Raw genomic sequence first — 14,889 nt, forward strand, 5'->3', positions numbered from 1 at the left:
ACTTGCCACAAGAGCCAACCTTGGGCTAATCTTGTTTTGTCTCTGCCCCGCCCTCCAACATCCCCCACTTTTTTCTTCTGGAATACTTTAGAGCAAATCCTAGACATGGTGGTATCTCATCAGCAAATATTTTGATATATACAAGATTTGCCTCCTGCCAAGATTTGCCTGGTGTCGGTCTTAGCCTTTTGTTTTCAACTTTTTTTTTTTTTTTTTAATCATGAAAAGGGTCCAGCCTACAAAAGCAGAGAGTGTGAGGACATGAGCCTGTACACACCCACGGCTCAGGATTACCAACTCGTGGCCACTCATGCTTCACCTGCACCCAGCCCGCCCTCTCTCCACGGGGATGATTTTGAAGCAAATTCCAAGGCCCAGGTCATGTCCCTAAATATCTCAGTATGCTTCTCTATTGCTTCTAGGATGTGCTATAATGCTACAGTGTGCTTCTAAAAATAAAACCACGGTGTCATTGTCAGCCTTTGAAACGAGTGATGATAATCCCTTAATAGCACAAAATAGCCAGTCACTGGCCAAATTCCCTTGATCATCTCATGAATGTTTTCCTACAGTTGGCTTATTCACATTTCGGCTTCCTAAAAAGTTAAACAAACAAACAAAAAACCCATAAAGGTGTTTTTTGTTTTAAATGACTCATTGCAAGAAAGAAACAACGTTGACTTTTCCACTGTTGTCCATGTATTTAAGGGACGCATGGCCTCTTCCAGCGGAACCAGGTCTGGGTCTCTGACCCTGAGCTGGGAGGCGGGCACCCAGGGGCACCTTCTCCTGGGACAGTAAAGAGCGCAGGTCCAGCGTTTGTCTTTGCAAAGGGTACGTGAAGCCAGATATGGGAGGTGACAGGAGAGAGCACCCTTGCCCCACGGCTCCCCGGCAGTCACCAGTGAGAAGTGAGCGGAAAAGTAACCCGCCGTGTGAAGAAAGGTGCAGCAGGGCTCGGGCTAGATGCAGGGGAAGGTCTGGGGCAATGTCGACTCTGTCTCCCTGACTCAGTCCTCCTCTCTCACCCTCCTTCCTGGGTCTGCCTAGCCGAGGCCACAGCTACGGGTTCTGACATCAACAGCCTTCAGGTTGCAAGCCCTCAGGCAGTGTTTCTGGAAGATACCATCACTCCCTATCAATCATAACACCACTGAAGACCTGCTTAGTATCAGGCTGAGCACGTGTCTTGTGACCTCATTCAGTCCTTGAAATGAGCCAAGAGGCTGGATGGATCAATCCTCCCGTTTCATAGCGGAGGAAGCCACGTCACAGGTTGAGCAACTCGCCCAAAGTTGCACAATTGCTGGTGCGGCTGTGAGAGCCCCAGGACCTGGCTGGCTCCAGAGTCCACGTTCTGAGGCCTCTGCTAGGAAGACCAAGCCCCAGACTCAAGGCCAGACGTCCAGTGCAGGCATCAGTGGAGCTCCTGCAGAGTCGGCCTTCATAGGCAGCCCAAGCCCAGCTCTCTGGAGCATGGGGGTCAAGGTGGGGCTGACCGTGGGGTCAGCGTGGGCCCGGCCATGAGGACCGTAAGTGTTAACAGTGAGGAGTTGGGATCTTGTCTTGAGGGCACTGACTCTCCACACTCGAAGTGTGCTCGAAAGTTGCCTAAGTGACTGGTTAAAATGCAGATTCTGGCCTCAGCCAGAAGCTAATTCACTATATCAGTGGTGGGACCAAGAGTTTATGAATTCAAATTCCCCATTCTGTAGACTCCGTGTCTGTATTCTAAACAAGATTTACACAGTGATCGGCCTTGTGTGTTAAAAAGGGCAGCATTCTTAGCCCACACTATCCAGTGTGATAGCCACTGGCCCCATCAATTAAATTGAAATTAATTAAAATTACCATTAAAAAATTCAGTTCCTTAGTCACACTAGCCACATTTCAAGTGCTCAGGAGCTAAATGGGGCCAGTGGCTGTCATACCGGATGGCACTGATACAGAACATTGCCAGCACTGTGAGAAGTTCTATTGGACAGCCTGTTCCGAACCCTGGCAACATCAATGTGGGTGGAAGATGAACAGAAAAGGGGCAAGTGGGGAGTCAGAGAGAGTAGTCCAAACCAGAATAATGTGCCATATATAGAACTCAATAAAAATGAAATGATGTTACTAAATTTTAGCTGAATACTGTTTCAAAAAGCTCTGAGTTTGAGACCTGCTGTTTTTCTGCCAGAGAATTAACCCAGTATTAAAAGGGTGTTAAAGACACACAAGTACCAAACGGAGATTTGCTCCCAGAAGGGTTGGAAGAGAATGGAGGAGTGACTTCTCACCCTGCCACTCCGTGTTCTTTACTGTCTTTCTACTGCCCTGTCCACCATCTTGTGCCCTGCCCCTTAAATTTTGAAATGGTCTGGTTTGACTTTGCACCCCCCCAGCACTTCACAGAAAGGAAACTGAGGCGTGGAGAATTGAAGTAACCTGCCCCACATCCCACAGCCCGTTAATCGCAGAGCCAATACCCAGAGTTGTCAGGGTGGCCAATGCTCCCCTTAACACATAGGCCAATGCTCCCCTTTCTGCTTTGTGCATTCCATCATGACCTGCTGTGCTGACGTCATCCCACTCACATTCGTTGTGTGCTTTCTATGTGTTGCATGGGGCCAGGCATGAGACAGATGGAGACAGGACAGGGACAGGCTCCCACCTCACAGAGCTCACGCTCCAGCAAGGTTGCTGTAGATTTTAAATAGCTCTTCACACAAGTCACGATGTGGCAGCAGGCACTGTCAGAGCGACGCAAGAGAAGCTTAGGGGCTAAAGGGTATGTGTCTGGAGGCCCCGTTGTGGCACTGGGGGTGGGGCTGCTCCCCTGAGGAAGGAGTGCTTAAACCAAGACTAAGGCCTGATTGGGAATTAGCTAAGAGAGGAGAAAACACATTCTAGATGAAAGACCAAGCACACATGAAGTCCTTTAGCGGGAAGGCAGCTTGGCGTTGTGAAGAAAGGGGTTGCCTGTGTACAGAGAGGGAGGTGATGGCAGGTGGTTGCAGGGGAGGTCGGTGAGAGACACTGCATAGGACTTCTCGACTCCCTAGTGATCCAGATGCAGCCCAAAGACCTGTCTCCACCCGGTCTCCTTTCCCAGATCAGAAATATCAGGACTTACCTTCCACTTGTACAGACCCAAGAGTGAGTGTTAAAGAGTCCTCTCTCTGCTTGGCTTCCTCCCAGGACTCCTGCCCTACCATGTTCTGCACACAGATGACATCTTCCACCAAGGCCAACAGTTGGTTGATGTCCATCAAGGTCACTGACTCCCAGCCAGAGGCAGGTGCTGGCACCTTCAGAGCTTTAAACAGGGAGCTGACGAGTCTCCACATATCCTGCAAGTGAGCCCAGGTTGGGTAAGGGGAACGTGAGCTATAGGTGATGGGGCAGGAGAGTGGTCAAGAGAATTCACCCCAGGGCTTGGCGGTCTGGCTTTGAATCCCAGCTTTGCCCACTGAGATGTGACGTTGGACCACCCTGAGCTTCCATTTTGTCACCTATAGAGTCCCTCTTCTAGGATTTGAACTGATACATTCCAGGCTGTATTTCTCAAAGTGTGGCATGTAGTAGGAGCTCAGTAAATGTTTATTGGTGCATGAATGCAGAAGAGTCCCTTCCATGGGTTTCTATGATAAAGGTGTAATATTTCGTACACACAGGGTTCCCAGAAATTGTAGGTGCATACATGTAGGTGTTTTTGTGTATGTATGTGTGCACGTGGGTGTACATATACATGTGTGCAAGTGTATGTATATGTTTGTTTATGTCTTTGTATATGTATATGCACACACGTGTACATGTCTGTAGGTGTGTGCGTGTATACATGTGCACCTGCGTGATGCCTATGCATGTGTATACATGCACACGTGGTATACATGTGTGTGCACGTGTGCACATGTAAACATGCATGCACATGTGTATGTGCACGTGCACACGTGTGTGTAGTTGATGAATCTTGGTGACTGATGCTGTCAGACAACGTGCGGTCGCCAGGCCTCAGGCCTCAGTTCTCCCTCCGCCATTTCTGCCCAGGCTAGAACACCCCTCCACCGCCAAGGTTGAAGACATGCCTTGGTCACCACTTCAAGTGTCAGAAGGCCATCCTCCATGGACTGCAGTGCGGGGGCCAGGCTGGGGGAGCCCCTGTCCCATTTCCCACCATTCTGCTCCTTGGTGATCCGAGGACGAGTGTTTCGAAAGATCTGAACGATCAGGAGGTTGATGGGGAACATGAGGAGAGAGCTCTCCAGTCCAATCATCACTTCCTGCCAAGTGAATTCAATTTTACCTAGGACAGAGGAGGGAAGGGGTCAGTGGGAGAGTCTCCACCACCACTTCCAGAAGGGGGCTGTGCAGTAAGGACTCACATTGCCCACAGAGACGTCTGGCCCTAGAGTGGCTCCTGGGAGGTGACCTCTAAGCTCTTGGGTGGTTCTGCCCGGTAGGTACACCTTTGTTTACCTGGGGTCTTGGGCCACACTCTGTAGTCTATGTTAACAGTGATTAGTGGTGAGGGCCTTGGCCACACAGCATCACCTCAGCCTCTGGAGGGGCCGGAGGCCAAGGTCAGCCATGTGGGGGTCAGCTATGTCTGTGTGAGCAAGCCCCAATAAAAACTCTGGATACCAGGGCTCAGGGGAGTGTCCCTGGTTGGCGGTATTCCATGTGTGTTGTCACACATCATTGTCAGGAGGAGTGAGCATGGTCACAGATCGCCTGTGGGGAGAAGACAACTGGAAGCTGTGTACCTGCTCTCCCCCTGCCCCAGCCCCACGCGCCTCTTTCCTTTCCTGATTTTGACCCATGTCCTTCCTCCGTAATGAGTGTAACAGTGTTTCTGATGTCTGTGAGTACTTGTTGAATTACTGAATTGGAGGGTGGTCGTGGGACCTCGGGGTGATGCGGCACGACCCCTGAGCGTCATGACGGTGCGAGTTACCCAGGTCCATCTTTTGCTCAGCTGGGTCCTTGGGAACACCCCAGAACATGATGCTGGTCAGCATGGTGCAGAGGAGCATGGAGAAGCAGCAGGACACCCTCTGGACGCGGGTAAAGTTGCTCCGAGCTGAGCAGCCGAAGACAGAACACCAGATGTGTCCATCCTGGAAGCCTGTGGAGGTCTTCATGAGAAACAGGTGGCTGTGAAGAGGCAGGGAGAGAAGAACAGGGATTGGAGAAGGCTGGTCTCTTCGGAGCAGTCCTGGGATGCGAGGGAAGGGCTTGTTTCCAAGATTTCTCCTCTACTGTCTCTAGTGTGGGAGACGTACGGCACCTTAGCATCATTCAGAGTTAATGGTGGGGGCTCTGCACAGAGTGAGTTGCAATCCTAGATGGCCCTGCTGCTCGTCGTGTGTCCTTAGGCAAGTTACTTTACTCTTTCCACATCAGTTTACTGGTCTGTAAAATGGGGATAATAACATAATCTGCCTAATGGGACTTTTGAAAGGTTTGTGATCATATTTGTCAAGCATTTGGTAAAGTAGCTGGCATATATGTGAGTGTTCATCAGTGTTAGCAAATTATTTTTGTTATAATTTTTTTAACGTTTATTTATTTTTGAGAGAGAGGGGCAGAGAGAGAGAGAGAGAGAGAGAGAGAGAGAGAGAGAGAGAATCAGAAGCAGGATCCAGGCTCTGAGCTGTCAGCACAGAGCCTGATGCTGGGCTCAAACCCACAAACCATGAGATCATGACCTGAGCTGAAGTCGGATGCTTATCCAACAGCCACCCAGGTGCCCCTAGCAATTATTTTTGTTATAATTTTCATACAGTAGTTAGCTATACTATTAGGTTAATTATAATTAGTGCATTGGAGGATACTGGTTAAAAATTCCAGGCTATAGGTTCAGGCTCAGTTTGAGAGAATAAAAATTGCAAGACAGGGTTTCTGGAAATGGCACCATATTCTCCTTAAGAATCTGTGTTATTTCCCTGTGAGCAGAATGTAATCTAATCAGGGGCCCTGCTTCTCCTGAGTGTGCAGAACTGATGCTCCCAGCTGGCACCCATTCTGGTGGCCAGTGCCAGCACCCCTCAGAGTTGTACTTTGACTGTCATTCTGTAATTCGTGAGTGGACTGGACTCAGAGTAAAGGTGCATAAAGAGATAGGTCAGCTGCCAACAACAGTGATTTTCCACGTGGTTGTTCTGCCCATCGTTCTATTGACAACTCACCAAATATTTGGTGAGCCTCGTGCTGTGTGCCCCGTGCTCTGCTGGGCACCAGGATTCATGGGGAAGTGACACAGTCCTGCCTTCAGACACCCCTTTGTCTCATTTCCAGGCATCGCACGTTTGATGATCTGCTCCTGTGACCGAGCACTTACTCTGAGCGCTCGCCGTGCTAAGTTTGCTCCCCACATCATTTCACAGGACGCGCACGGGTCCCTGTGGGGTAGGCACACCAAACAACTCCTTTTTCAGATGTGGAAGCTGAGACCCGGAGAGGTGCAGTGACTCTTCCAAGGTCGTGCAGCAAGTCAGTAGCAGCATGTGGAACTGTGCAGTGTGCCCACATCTGTGTTACACTTCTCCTGGGGTCCAAGTCTCTCGGACTCAGACTTTTTCTCTTTGCAGGCTGGGCTGTTCGGAGTGGCAGCTAGGAGGGAAAGTCACCTTTCAGTAAATGCACTGGAAACAGACTTTGTTTTTGAACCTAACTCAGAAGCCATTTAAAGTAGAGGTCACGGGGCGCCTGGGTGGCTCAGTCAGTTAAGTGTCTGACTCTTGACTTCGGCTAAGGTCATGATCCCAGGGTTGTGGGATCGAGCCCTGCATCAGGCTCTGCACTGAACATAGAGCCCAGTTAAGATTCATTCCCCGTCCCCCACTCATGCGCTCACTCATTCCCTCTCTCTCTCTCTCTCTGTCTCTCAAAAATAAAACAAAAATAAAGTAGAGGTGACAAATTCACATACCTAAAAGGACCTGGGTAGACACAAACAAATGAAGTAAATGAGTGAAGTGGGTTGGGAGTAAGATAATATGGAGTGGGGGCACCTGGGTGGCTCAGTCGGTTAAGCGTCCGACTTCAGCTCAGGTCACGATCTCGCGGTCCGTGAGTTCGAGCCCCACGTCGGGCTCTGGGCTGATGGCTCAGAGCCTGGAGCCTGCTTCCGATTCTGTGTCTCCCTCTCTCTCTGCCCCTCCCCCGTTCATGCTCTGTCTCTCTCTGTCTCAAAAATAAATAAACGTTAAAAAAATTTTTTTTAAAAAGATAATAGGGAGTGGGTGGGGATTGTGGCAAAACAGAGTGTACATGGCCTGTATAAGAGGAAAGCTGGTCCCCAGCTCTAGCAGATTGGTGCCATGCAGGAACATACTTGCCGCATTTTCATACTTGCCGGGTTTTTGTGGAGTCTCTTGATTTTCTAATAATGGTTAGGAACAGACTGAGTGTCCATCAATAGGAGGATGGCTGAATTAGTTGTGGGACATCCGGTCTGTGGATTATCATGCAGCCAATAAGGAAGAGTTTGACTCAAACACACTGTCTTGGAAGGATGTTCATGGTGTACCATCAAAGAAAAAGGGTGACATAGTAGGAGTAGTTCCATTTTAAAAGATATGAAATAAATGGTCTGTGGTGTTGTATGTGTGCACATGAGTGTGTGTGTGTGTGTGTGTGTGTGTGTGTGTATGTGTGTGTACATTTGTATTTGCGTTGATGTGTTTGGGCAGATGTGGAAAGAAGGAAGTAAAGCTAAGGGAGACACGTGCTGAAACACCCGTGTGGAGTAAAACAGCATGAAGAAGGAGCCCCAGATGGCCAGACATGGAATTGCCTTTCAAAATCAGGCTGTTCAGTCACATAAAACATATTATTGTACGACACATGTAAAGAAATACGGATAACCGTTCTAACCGTTTTCACCACGTCAAAGATCATTCTGTGTCAGAGGGTCCATGTCCCTCCAGGGCCCCTCAGTCCCAACAAGAAAAACTGATTGGTCATTAACGTCACACATTTGAAGCTATCCAGTCCCCATAGCTGAAACATGCTTTTGTTTTGCTTCACCTGGATTGCAGTGCACCTTCCCTAAAGATGAAAGAATAAGGTAAACAGCATTTGCTTGAAAAGAAGAAAGTACCTGAACTGTTTCCTGTCCTGCTCTGTGGCCACCGGAAATTCTTTGTCGAGGACGCAGTCTCCGACATCAATGGACAGCCACGAGTTGCAGAGGAAATACCACTTCCGGTTCGTTGCCAGGTCATGCACCAGCACCCGGCTCACGTACCTGCAGAAGGGACCCGCGCTTTTGAGGACAAGGTTGGGAGGTGAGGCTTCTTTGCATACCACGAAGGTAACACCTTTGCAAACCTGAGCCCAAGAACAAGAGCTCCTGAAAAGAGAAACTGTATTTTTCTTCATTGTCCTTGGCGCCTTGGCCAAAATGCCCCGATCAGCGGGTGAATTTGGCCTCACGTGGGGAGCTCACGGAGATGCTGCTGCAAGAGGGTACCTTCTGAAACTATTTACCCTAGTGCAGGGCAGCAGGCCCAGGGCCAGCATCCAGATGCAAGTGAGGAAAGCCACGTTGTCTAAATTGTGTGCGTTCAGGGAGGTGCAGACTCGGGCGCACAAGACCTCGTCTTCCTGCCGGCTTCCACCCAGAGAACGAGCCGTCTATTTTGGACTCAGGACTTCATGGATATCAATCATCTAACCTGATTTAGGTCTTTGAGGCCCACGTAAGGAATGAGATCATCTCGCCTCTGCTGGGATGGGAGATGCCGGAGCAGCCATTTCCCCTGTTGCCTTATGGCCAGTAAGAATAGTGATAGGTATCAACAGCCACTCTCTGCTGAGCATTTACTGCGTAATGCGGACTGTGCTCGGAGGCTCTGGACGCGCGTCTTCTCGCTTCCAGGAGGACAGCCCTGTCAGGCATGCAAGAGCCTCCTCTGTTGAGGTCACACAGCCTCCGGGGGAGGCCAACATCCAGTGACTGATGGGTGCAGTGCCTGGGTGTGGTCAAGACCTGGGGCATCTCAGCCCGACTCGGAACACTCCAGAGCTCCCCGTGGGGGTCAGCCACGCTGTTGTGCTGCATCAGAGCTCTGCCCCCTCTGCTCCTCCTGCTTCCTTCTCTCCCTGCCCAGGGGCCGGTCCCAGGCGCCCTGCATATTCAACTCTATCTCCGAGTCCAATGTACAGCCCTTGAAGTAGTAATGTGTAATCCCTTAGGTAAATTAAAGACAGCAATGTAAGTGCTGTGTTTTTCTAAAGTTGCAAGCCTCTGATGGGGGGGGTCAGGCTGGAAATGACTCATCTGGGTGACTAGTTTTGGCCTCACACAGAGGGGGCAGATTCTTGGCTCTGAGCTTGCCAGCTGTGTGACCTTGGGCAAGTCACTTACCTTCCCTGGGCTTGGATTTTCCCACCTGCAAAACAAGGATGAGGGTACTTGTCCCTGAATGAGAGTACTTGGTCATTGTTGAGGAGCCAGTGAAAAAGGGCACGGAAACAGGAAGGCTTAGTCTAGTGCTTAGCAGGGGCGGCTGTACCTGCCTCTTCCACTAAAGAATCAGCCCAGTGTCTCATTAGTCCCCTCTTATTGGGCAAGGTTTGTCTTCACAGCGGGTACCTATCCCCATTTTACAGATGGGGAGCTGGGGGCTCAATGACAGGTTGATGCTGCAATGTGCCAAGGGTGAGCTAACACTGGACGCCAGGGTTGCAACTTCCAGTCCTTGTAGCTACTGATCCCATCTGTGTGGCTCATGGATGGGTGGGCCTCTCCAGCCCTCACTGTCCTTATCGGTGAAGTAGGGACCCATTCTATGTGTTTGCGGAGGCTTGTGTGGATCAGCCAGGTGGCACGTGCACAGCCCTGGGCTGGCACTTAGGGGGTTCTCGTGGTGTGCCGCCCTCCCCCCCCCCCCCCCCGCCCCGTGACTTACCAGGATGGACGGTCCCCTGAGTTGTCATGCCACAGCCGCAGACTCCTCAGCTCCCCCAGGGGGAACAGGGTGGAGAGTAAGAAGACATCTACTCCTCCTCGCTCAAAAACTGGGATGTCAGGATCTGACAGGTGGTGGGGTTCACTCTCTCCATCCAGGCCATATAGGGTGATAGTCACCTGAAATCCAGAGACTAGGAGAGGCCGACTCCCCCTGGTAACCAGGCCCTGCTGGCCGTGTTTCCTTGGAAGTGTCCAAAAACCAGTGAAAACCAACATAGCACGGCCCCTTCATTCTCTCTTCTCCTCCCATCTTGGGCCTACTGAATTATTTTTCAGGTGTATGAAGATTTGGGGTCACACTGTCTGCATTTATGTATTCAGCGTGAGTTATAAAACGCTTCCTGGTAACTTTTTCAAACTTCCCATGTACTTATTTGTAAGGGCTTTAGGGTAGGGACTGATTTCTCCCCCTAACAGTTATATTCCCAGTGTCTCCCAGAGTACCTGGCCCTGAGACAATGCATGAGTGCCCATTGTCTTGAAAATGCATATTCCTAGGCCCCCCCCTCCAGACCACTCAACTGAAAATCCTGGGGCCAGGGCCCAGGAATCTATTTTTCTGCAGCTGTCCAGGTGATACTGATGGCTGATTTCCTGAGCAGAAACAGCCACCATACTGCCATCTGTGTTCTGCCCACGTCTGTCAGCCTCACCACTGCAGCATCCCTGCACCCACGTCCAACTGCCAGCAGCTGTCTCTTTCCTGGGGTTTCTTGGGCTGTTAGAACAGAGACTGGAAGTGCCAGAGAATGAATGGCGATACATGCTGTTCTCCACCAGTGACTGATGGGATTCGTGGGTAAGTGACCCAGTTCCCCCAGCCATCAGTGGGGTGACTTTGAGGCCCATGTTGCTTACCATTTTGCCAAGTTCCATAGTGGGTTTAGGCTCCAGCTGCCCAGAGAGGTAACGGATTTGATAATGCACCCCTTATCAGTTCTTTCTCTTCCCTGTCAGCTTCCCAGTCCCCTACTGGGGTGTCCTAGGGTCCCCCTCTCAAGGCAACTACTTATGCTTCCACAGCAGGGTTCATCCACTATAGACATCCTGGGCCGGATGATTCCTTGCTCTGGGGGCTTTCCTGTGCATTGTAGGATGTTTAACAGCACCCCTGGCCTCTACTAACCATCCAAACTAAGACAATGTCAAACGGACATGTGGCCCAACTCTCCAGAAAGAGAAATGGCCTGTGGATCGTAGGTTTTCACGTCTTTCCTATAAGGTAGTCTCTTTAGTGTCAAACAGAAATAAGATGAATGTTTCATTCGATGGATGAAATTAATTCCTATGTTTATTCAGTGAACAGTTACCGAGCTCTTACTTTATGTTAGCCACCTGGTTGAGAACCTAAGACACAGCAATAAATAAAAATAAAACAGATGCAAACATAAATGAAAATAAGATTTAAAAAGTAACAGACAAATGCCCCACTGTAATGAAGCTCGATATCATTTTTGAAAAAACAATGGAGCTTCCTCTGAGATAGTAGACACAGTGCCAGTGGTTCTCAAAGTGTGTTCCATTGAGCCCTCAGTTTGAGTAAAGGAACCTTGGAGGCTGCTGTCAAGATAGTGTATCGAGATGAGGAACATCGCACAGGCCGGACTTAACTCAGGATGCCGAAGCATTGCAGGGACAACCTGCTGTATGCTCCACAGCCAAATGTTCACGAACCTCAGAGAATTGATAAGTAAGTGAAATAATTTCTTTACTACCTCTCGTCAGCCTGCTCCAGGACAGATGGCTCAACCTGACCTTTTAGCTAGATGCCAGCTAATCAGTTTACCCCCAAAAATCTAAGACTCCTTGTTTTCAAATGGGAGGCATTGTTCCTTTCTTTCCTTTCTCCCTTCTCTCTGAAGAATTTTGTTTTTGCTCTACCCATTGATAACAGTTTGCTGACTCTTCTTATGTGAGCAAATTTGCATGCAGGTTACTAACTGTCTGAGTTATTCTTTGATAGGGATAAGGGAGATGACCAGTGTCATTGTGCTAGGCCCCATCTCTCCCTTAACAAGTTCCTACTTTATCTTTTTAAATATTGGGGCTTGGGGTGATGTTTTGTTTGCCAAAAAGATTCTTTCCTGTAAAAAAGTGAGAAGAGGAAAAAAAAAAATCCTACAATACCGTATTCACTATGCTAACGTGACTCAACAGTGGGCCAGCAAGGGCTTTGCTGGGAGGGGCACACTGATCAACCGGGGCGGGGGGCGGGGGGGAGTCTTGGATGGACAGGTACCTTCGAGGAAGTGGCTGCCCCTCTCCGGTGTCCAGTGTAGACTGTCACCAGGTAGTGGTACTGGGCAAAAGGATCGTTGTCCTCCAGCACTGTGACCTTCACCTGGACAGAAGGATGGCGTTAGGAGGGCCCTGTTCAGTGGGTTCATGCACTACACAGCAGCCAAGAGTGAGCTGGGCATTCATGACAAGGGAAGAGAGCAAAATTATGTATGTTATTTATTCATTCCATTGGGTGAGAACAAGTAAAATAAAAAACTTTTAAAATAAAATAGTACAAAATGCATTTCATATTAACTATGACTCAAAGTAGTCAAACTGGAAATGAACTTGGTATTAAGGTGAGAATGTTCAGTGTTTGATCTGGAGAATGATACAAACTCTGTTTATCTAGAATTTCTAACATTGGTAACCAGATTGGGACTCTAAGGGAATTTAAAAGGAAGGAAGGCTAAGGTGGTTTAGCAGCAAAACAAAACAAAGCTGGACTAGAGGTCGCAGTGGGCTCTGTGGTGAGCCGTCCAGATCTCCCAGCAGTGGACGGTTGTCTGCTCCAGTTGTCTGGGATGTGACAGCCACCTCTACTGAGGCCATATGCCCTCCTGGGGAGGCTGACGTGTGAAGGCAGATTGATGTGGTATCTGGGCATGCTCAAGACCTGGGCATCTCGACCCAACCCAGGGCATCTCTGGAGCTCCCAGCCCAGCTTCCCTTTCTCTCTCTCTTTCTTTCTTTCTTTCTTTCTTTCTTTCTTTCTTTCTTTCTTTCTTTCTTTCTTCCTTCCTTCCTTCCTTCCTTCCTTCCTTCCTTCCTTCCTTCCTTTTTACTTTTATTGTTTTAATTTACATCCAAATTAGTTAGCATATAGTGCAACAATGATTTCAGGAGTAGATTCCTTAGTGCCCCTTCCCCATTTAGCCCATCCCCCCTCCCACCACCCCTCCAGCAACCCTCTGTTTGTTCTCCATACTTAAGAGTCTCTTCTGTTTTGTCCCCCTCCCTGTTTTTATGTTATTTTTGCTTCCCTTCCCTTGTGTTCATCTGTTCTGTGTCTTCAAGTCCTCATGAGTGAGGTCCTGTGGTATTTGTCTTTCTCTGACTCATTTCGCTTAGCATCATGCCCTCCAGTTCCATCCACGTAGTTGCAAATGGCAAGATTTCCTTCTTTTTCATTGCCGAGTGATACTCCATTGTCCATACACACCGCATCTTCTTTGTCCATTCATCCTTCGGTGGACACTTGGGCTCTTTCCGTACTTGGGCTGTTGTGGACAGTGCTGCTTCTCTTTCTGCTTGTCCTGCCTCCTTCCCTCCCTTTCCAGGGCTGAGCGCAGGCACTCCTTGTGAAACACCCTGCACACTCAGCTCCGCTGCAGAGTCTCTTTCTTGGGAACCAAGCGACAGGGGAGGCGCTTAAAGTATTAATGTTGAATCCCTCGTGTGAATCGAAGACAGCAGTATAAATGCCTTAACTATGAGCTTATTAAGCTTTGTGCCACCTTCACATCCTGAGAGGTGTTGCTGTGTGTGGGGAGGGCGGGAAATGGAGAATATTTCAGAACTTTGTGACAGTGCATCCTTGCAAGCATTTATGTGCTCACTCAGACACAGAATTTTACTGAAGGCTCCTTAAATGTCAGATACGGTGCACATATTAGAAAAGTAATCAGAACTTTGTTGTTGGCAATTTGTTTTTCTCGTTTCTATCCTCAGAGCTGTTTTATGGTCAGGCAGATCTGGGTCTGAATTCTGGCTTCTTGGAGGTGACTTTGGACCAGTTAGTTGCCCTCCCTGATCTTTGGTCTTTTCCTCTGTAAGGTGATAGAGGCACCGTCCGGTTAAGGGTGGACTCAGAAGGCCCAGGTTGTCCATACCCTGCACATTTCAAAGAAAGACCTGGATCTTGGCCAGCTCTTGAAAGATAACCCCTGAGTGCTTGGAATCTCCTGCATGATGAGTGTCTTTTTTTTTTTTTTTTAAACGTTTATTTATTATTGAGAGATGGAGAGACACAGAGCATGAGCAGGGGAGGGGTAGAGAGAGGGGGAGACACAGAATCCAAAGCAGGCTCCAGGCTCTGAGCTGTCAACACAGAGCCTGACGCGGGGCTCGAACTCACGAGCTGTGAGATCATGACCTGAGCCACAGTCGGTCGCTTAACCAACTGAGCCACCCAGGCGCCCCAAGTGATGAGTGTCTTTGAATACCTTGGTCCACACCAGGTAGTCTCTGCTAACAGTCTGATTTATGGTGAGGGCTTTGGGCCATGCTGTATCAGTCTGACCTCTGGGTGGTGGTGGTGATGATAGGTGATTTGTTGGAGACTGAGTGACTGACCTCACTTACTCAGTGGGCACTCCATATGTCTGTGGCTGACCCCCCATTAAACCCTGGACCCCAGGCCTCAGGTGAGCTTCGTATGAACTGTCACACGCCATTGCTAGAGAATGCCGTCTGTCCATACAGCTCTCCTGGGGGAGTAGTCAGAAGCTCTTGCCAGATCTCTCCTGAACTCTTCTCTTTTCTGATTTTCATCTGCATCCTTCATTGCAATAAACCATAATCATGAGTATCACAGCTTTTCTGAATTCTGAGAGTCTTCCCAGCAAATCGCTGAACTTGAGGTTGGTCTTGGGGCCTCTCAATCTTCTTCTTAGAGGTGAAGTGAGCATTAAATGGGATAATCA

The 14,889-nt window shown here is 49.1% G+C and overlaps 2 protein-coding genes across 2 annotated transcripts in view; one reads left to right on the forward strand and one right to left on the reverse strand.

The window, feature by feature from the left end:
• The window catches only part of BCO1 (beta-carotene oxygenase 1), a 156,900-nt gene that overhangs the window by 30,131 nt on the left and 111,880 nt on the right, over window positions 1-14,889 (forward strand). Inside the window, exon 2 of the mRNA XM_042969286.1 lies at window positions 10,505-11,654. The gene's annotated coding sequence lies outside the window, so the exon portion shown is untranslated. The remainder of the gene's footprint in view (window positions 1-10,504; window positions 11,655-14,889) is intronic.
• The window catches only part of LOC102960252 (polycystic kidney disease protein 1-like 2), a 66,962-nt gene continuing 55,100 nt past the window's right edge, over window positions 3,028-14,889 (reverse strand). The window contains exons 25-30 of the mRNA XM_042969282.1: window positions 12,204-12,305; window positions 9,903-10,081; window positions 8,090-8,236; window positions 4,940-5,139; window positions 4,071-4,288; window positions 3,028-3,335 (exon numbers count right to left, since the gene is read on the reverse strand). Of these exons, the coding sequence (XP_042825216.1) occupies window positions 3,108-3,335; window positions 4,071-4,288; window positions 4,940-5,139; window positions 8,090-8,236; window positions 9,903-10,081; window positions 12,204-12,305 (1,074 nt within the window). The 3' untranslated portion in view covers window positions 3,028-3,107. The remainder of the gene's footprint in view (window positions 3,336-4,070; window positions 4,289-4,939; window positions 5,140-8,089; window positions 8,237-9,902; window positions 10,082-12,203; window positions 12,306-14,889) is intronic.

The sequence above is a fragment of the Panthera tigris genome, chromosome E2, assembly GCF_018350195.1.
Source record: "Panthera tigris isolate Pti1 chromosome E2, P.tigris_Pti1_mat1.1, whole genome shotgun sequence".
Lineage (NCBI taxonomy): Eukaryota > Metazoa > Chordata > Mammalia > Carnivora > Felidae > Panthera > Panthera tigris.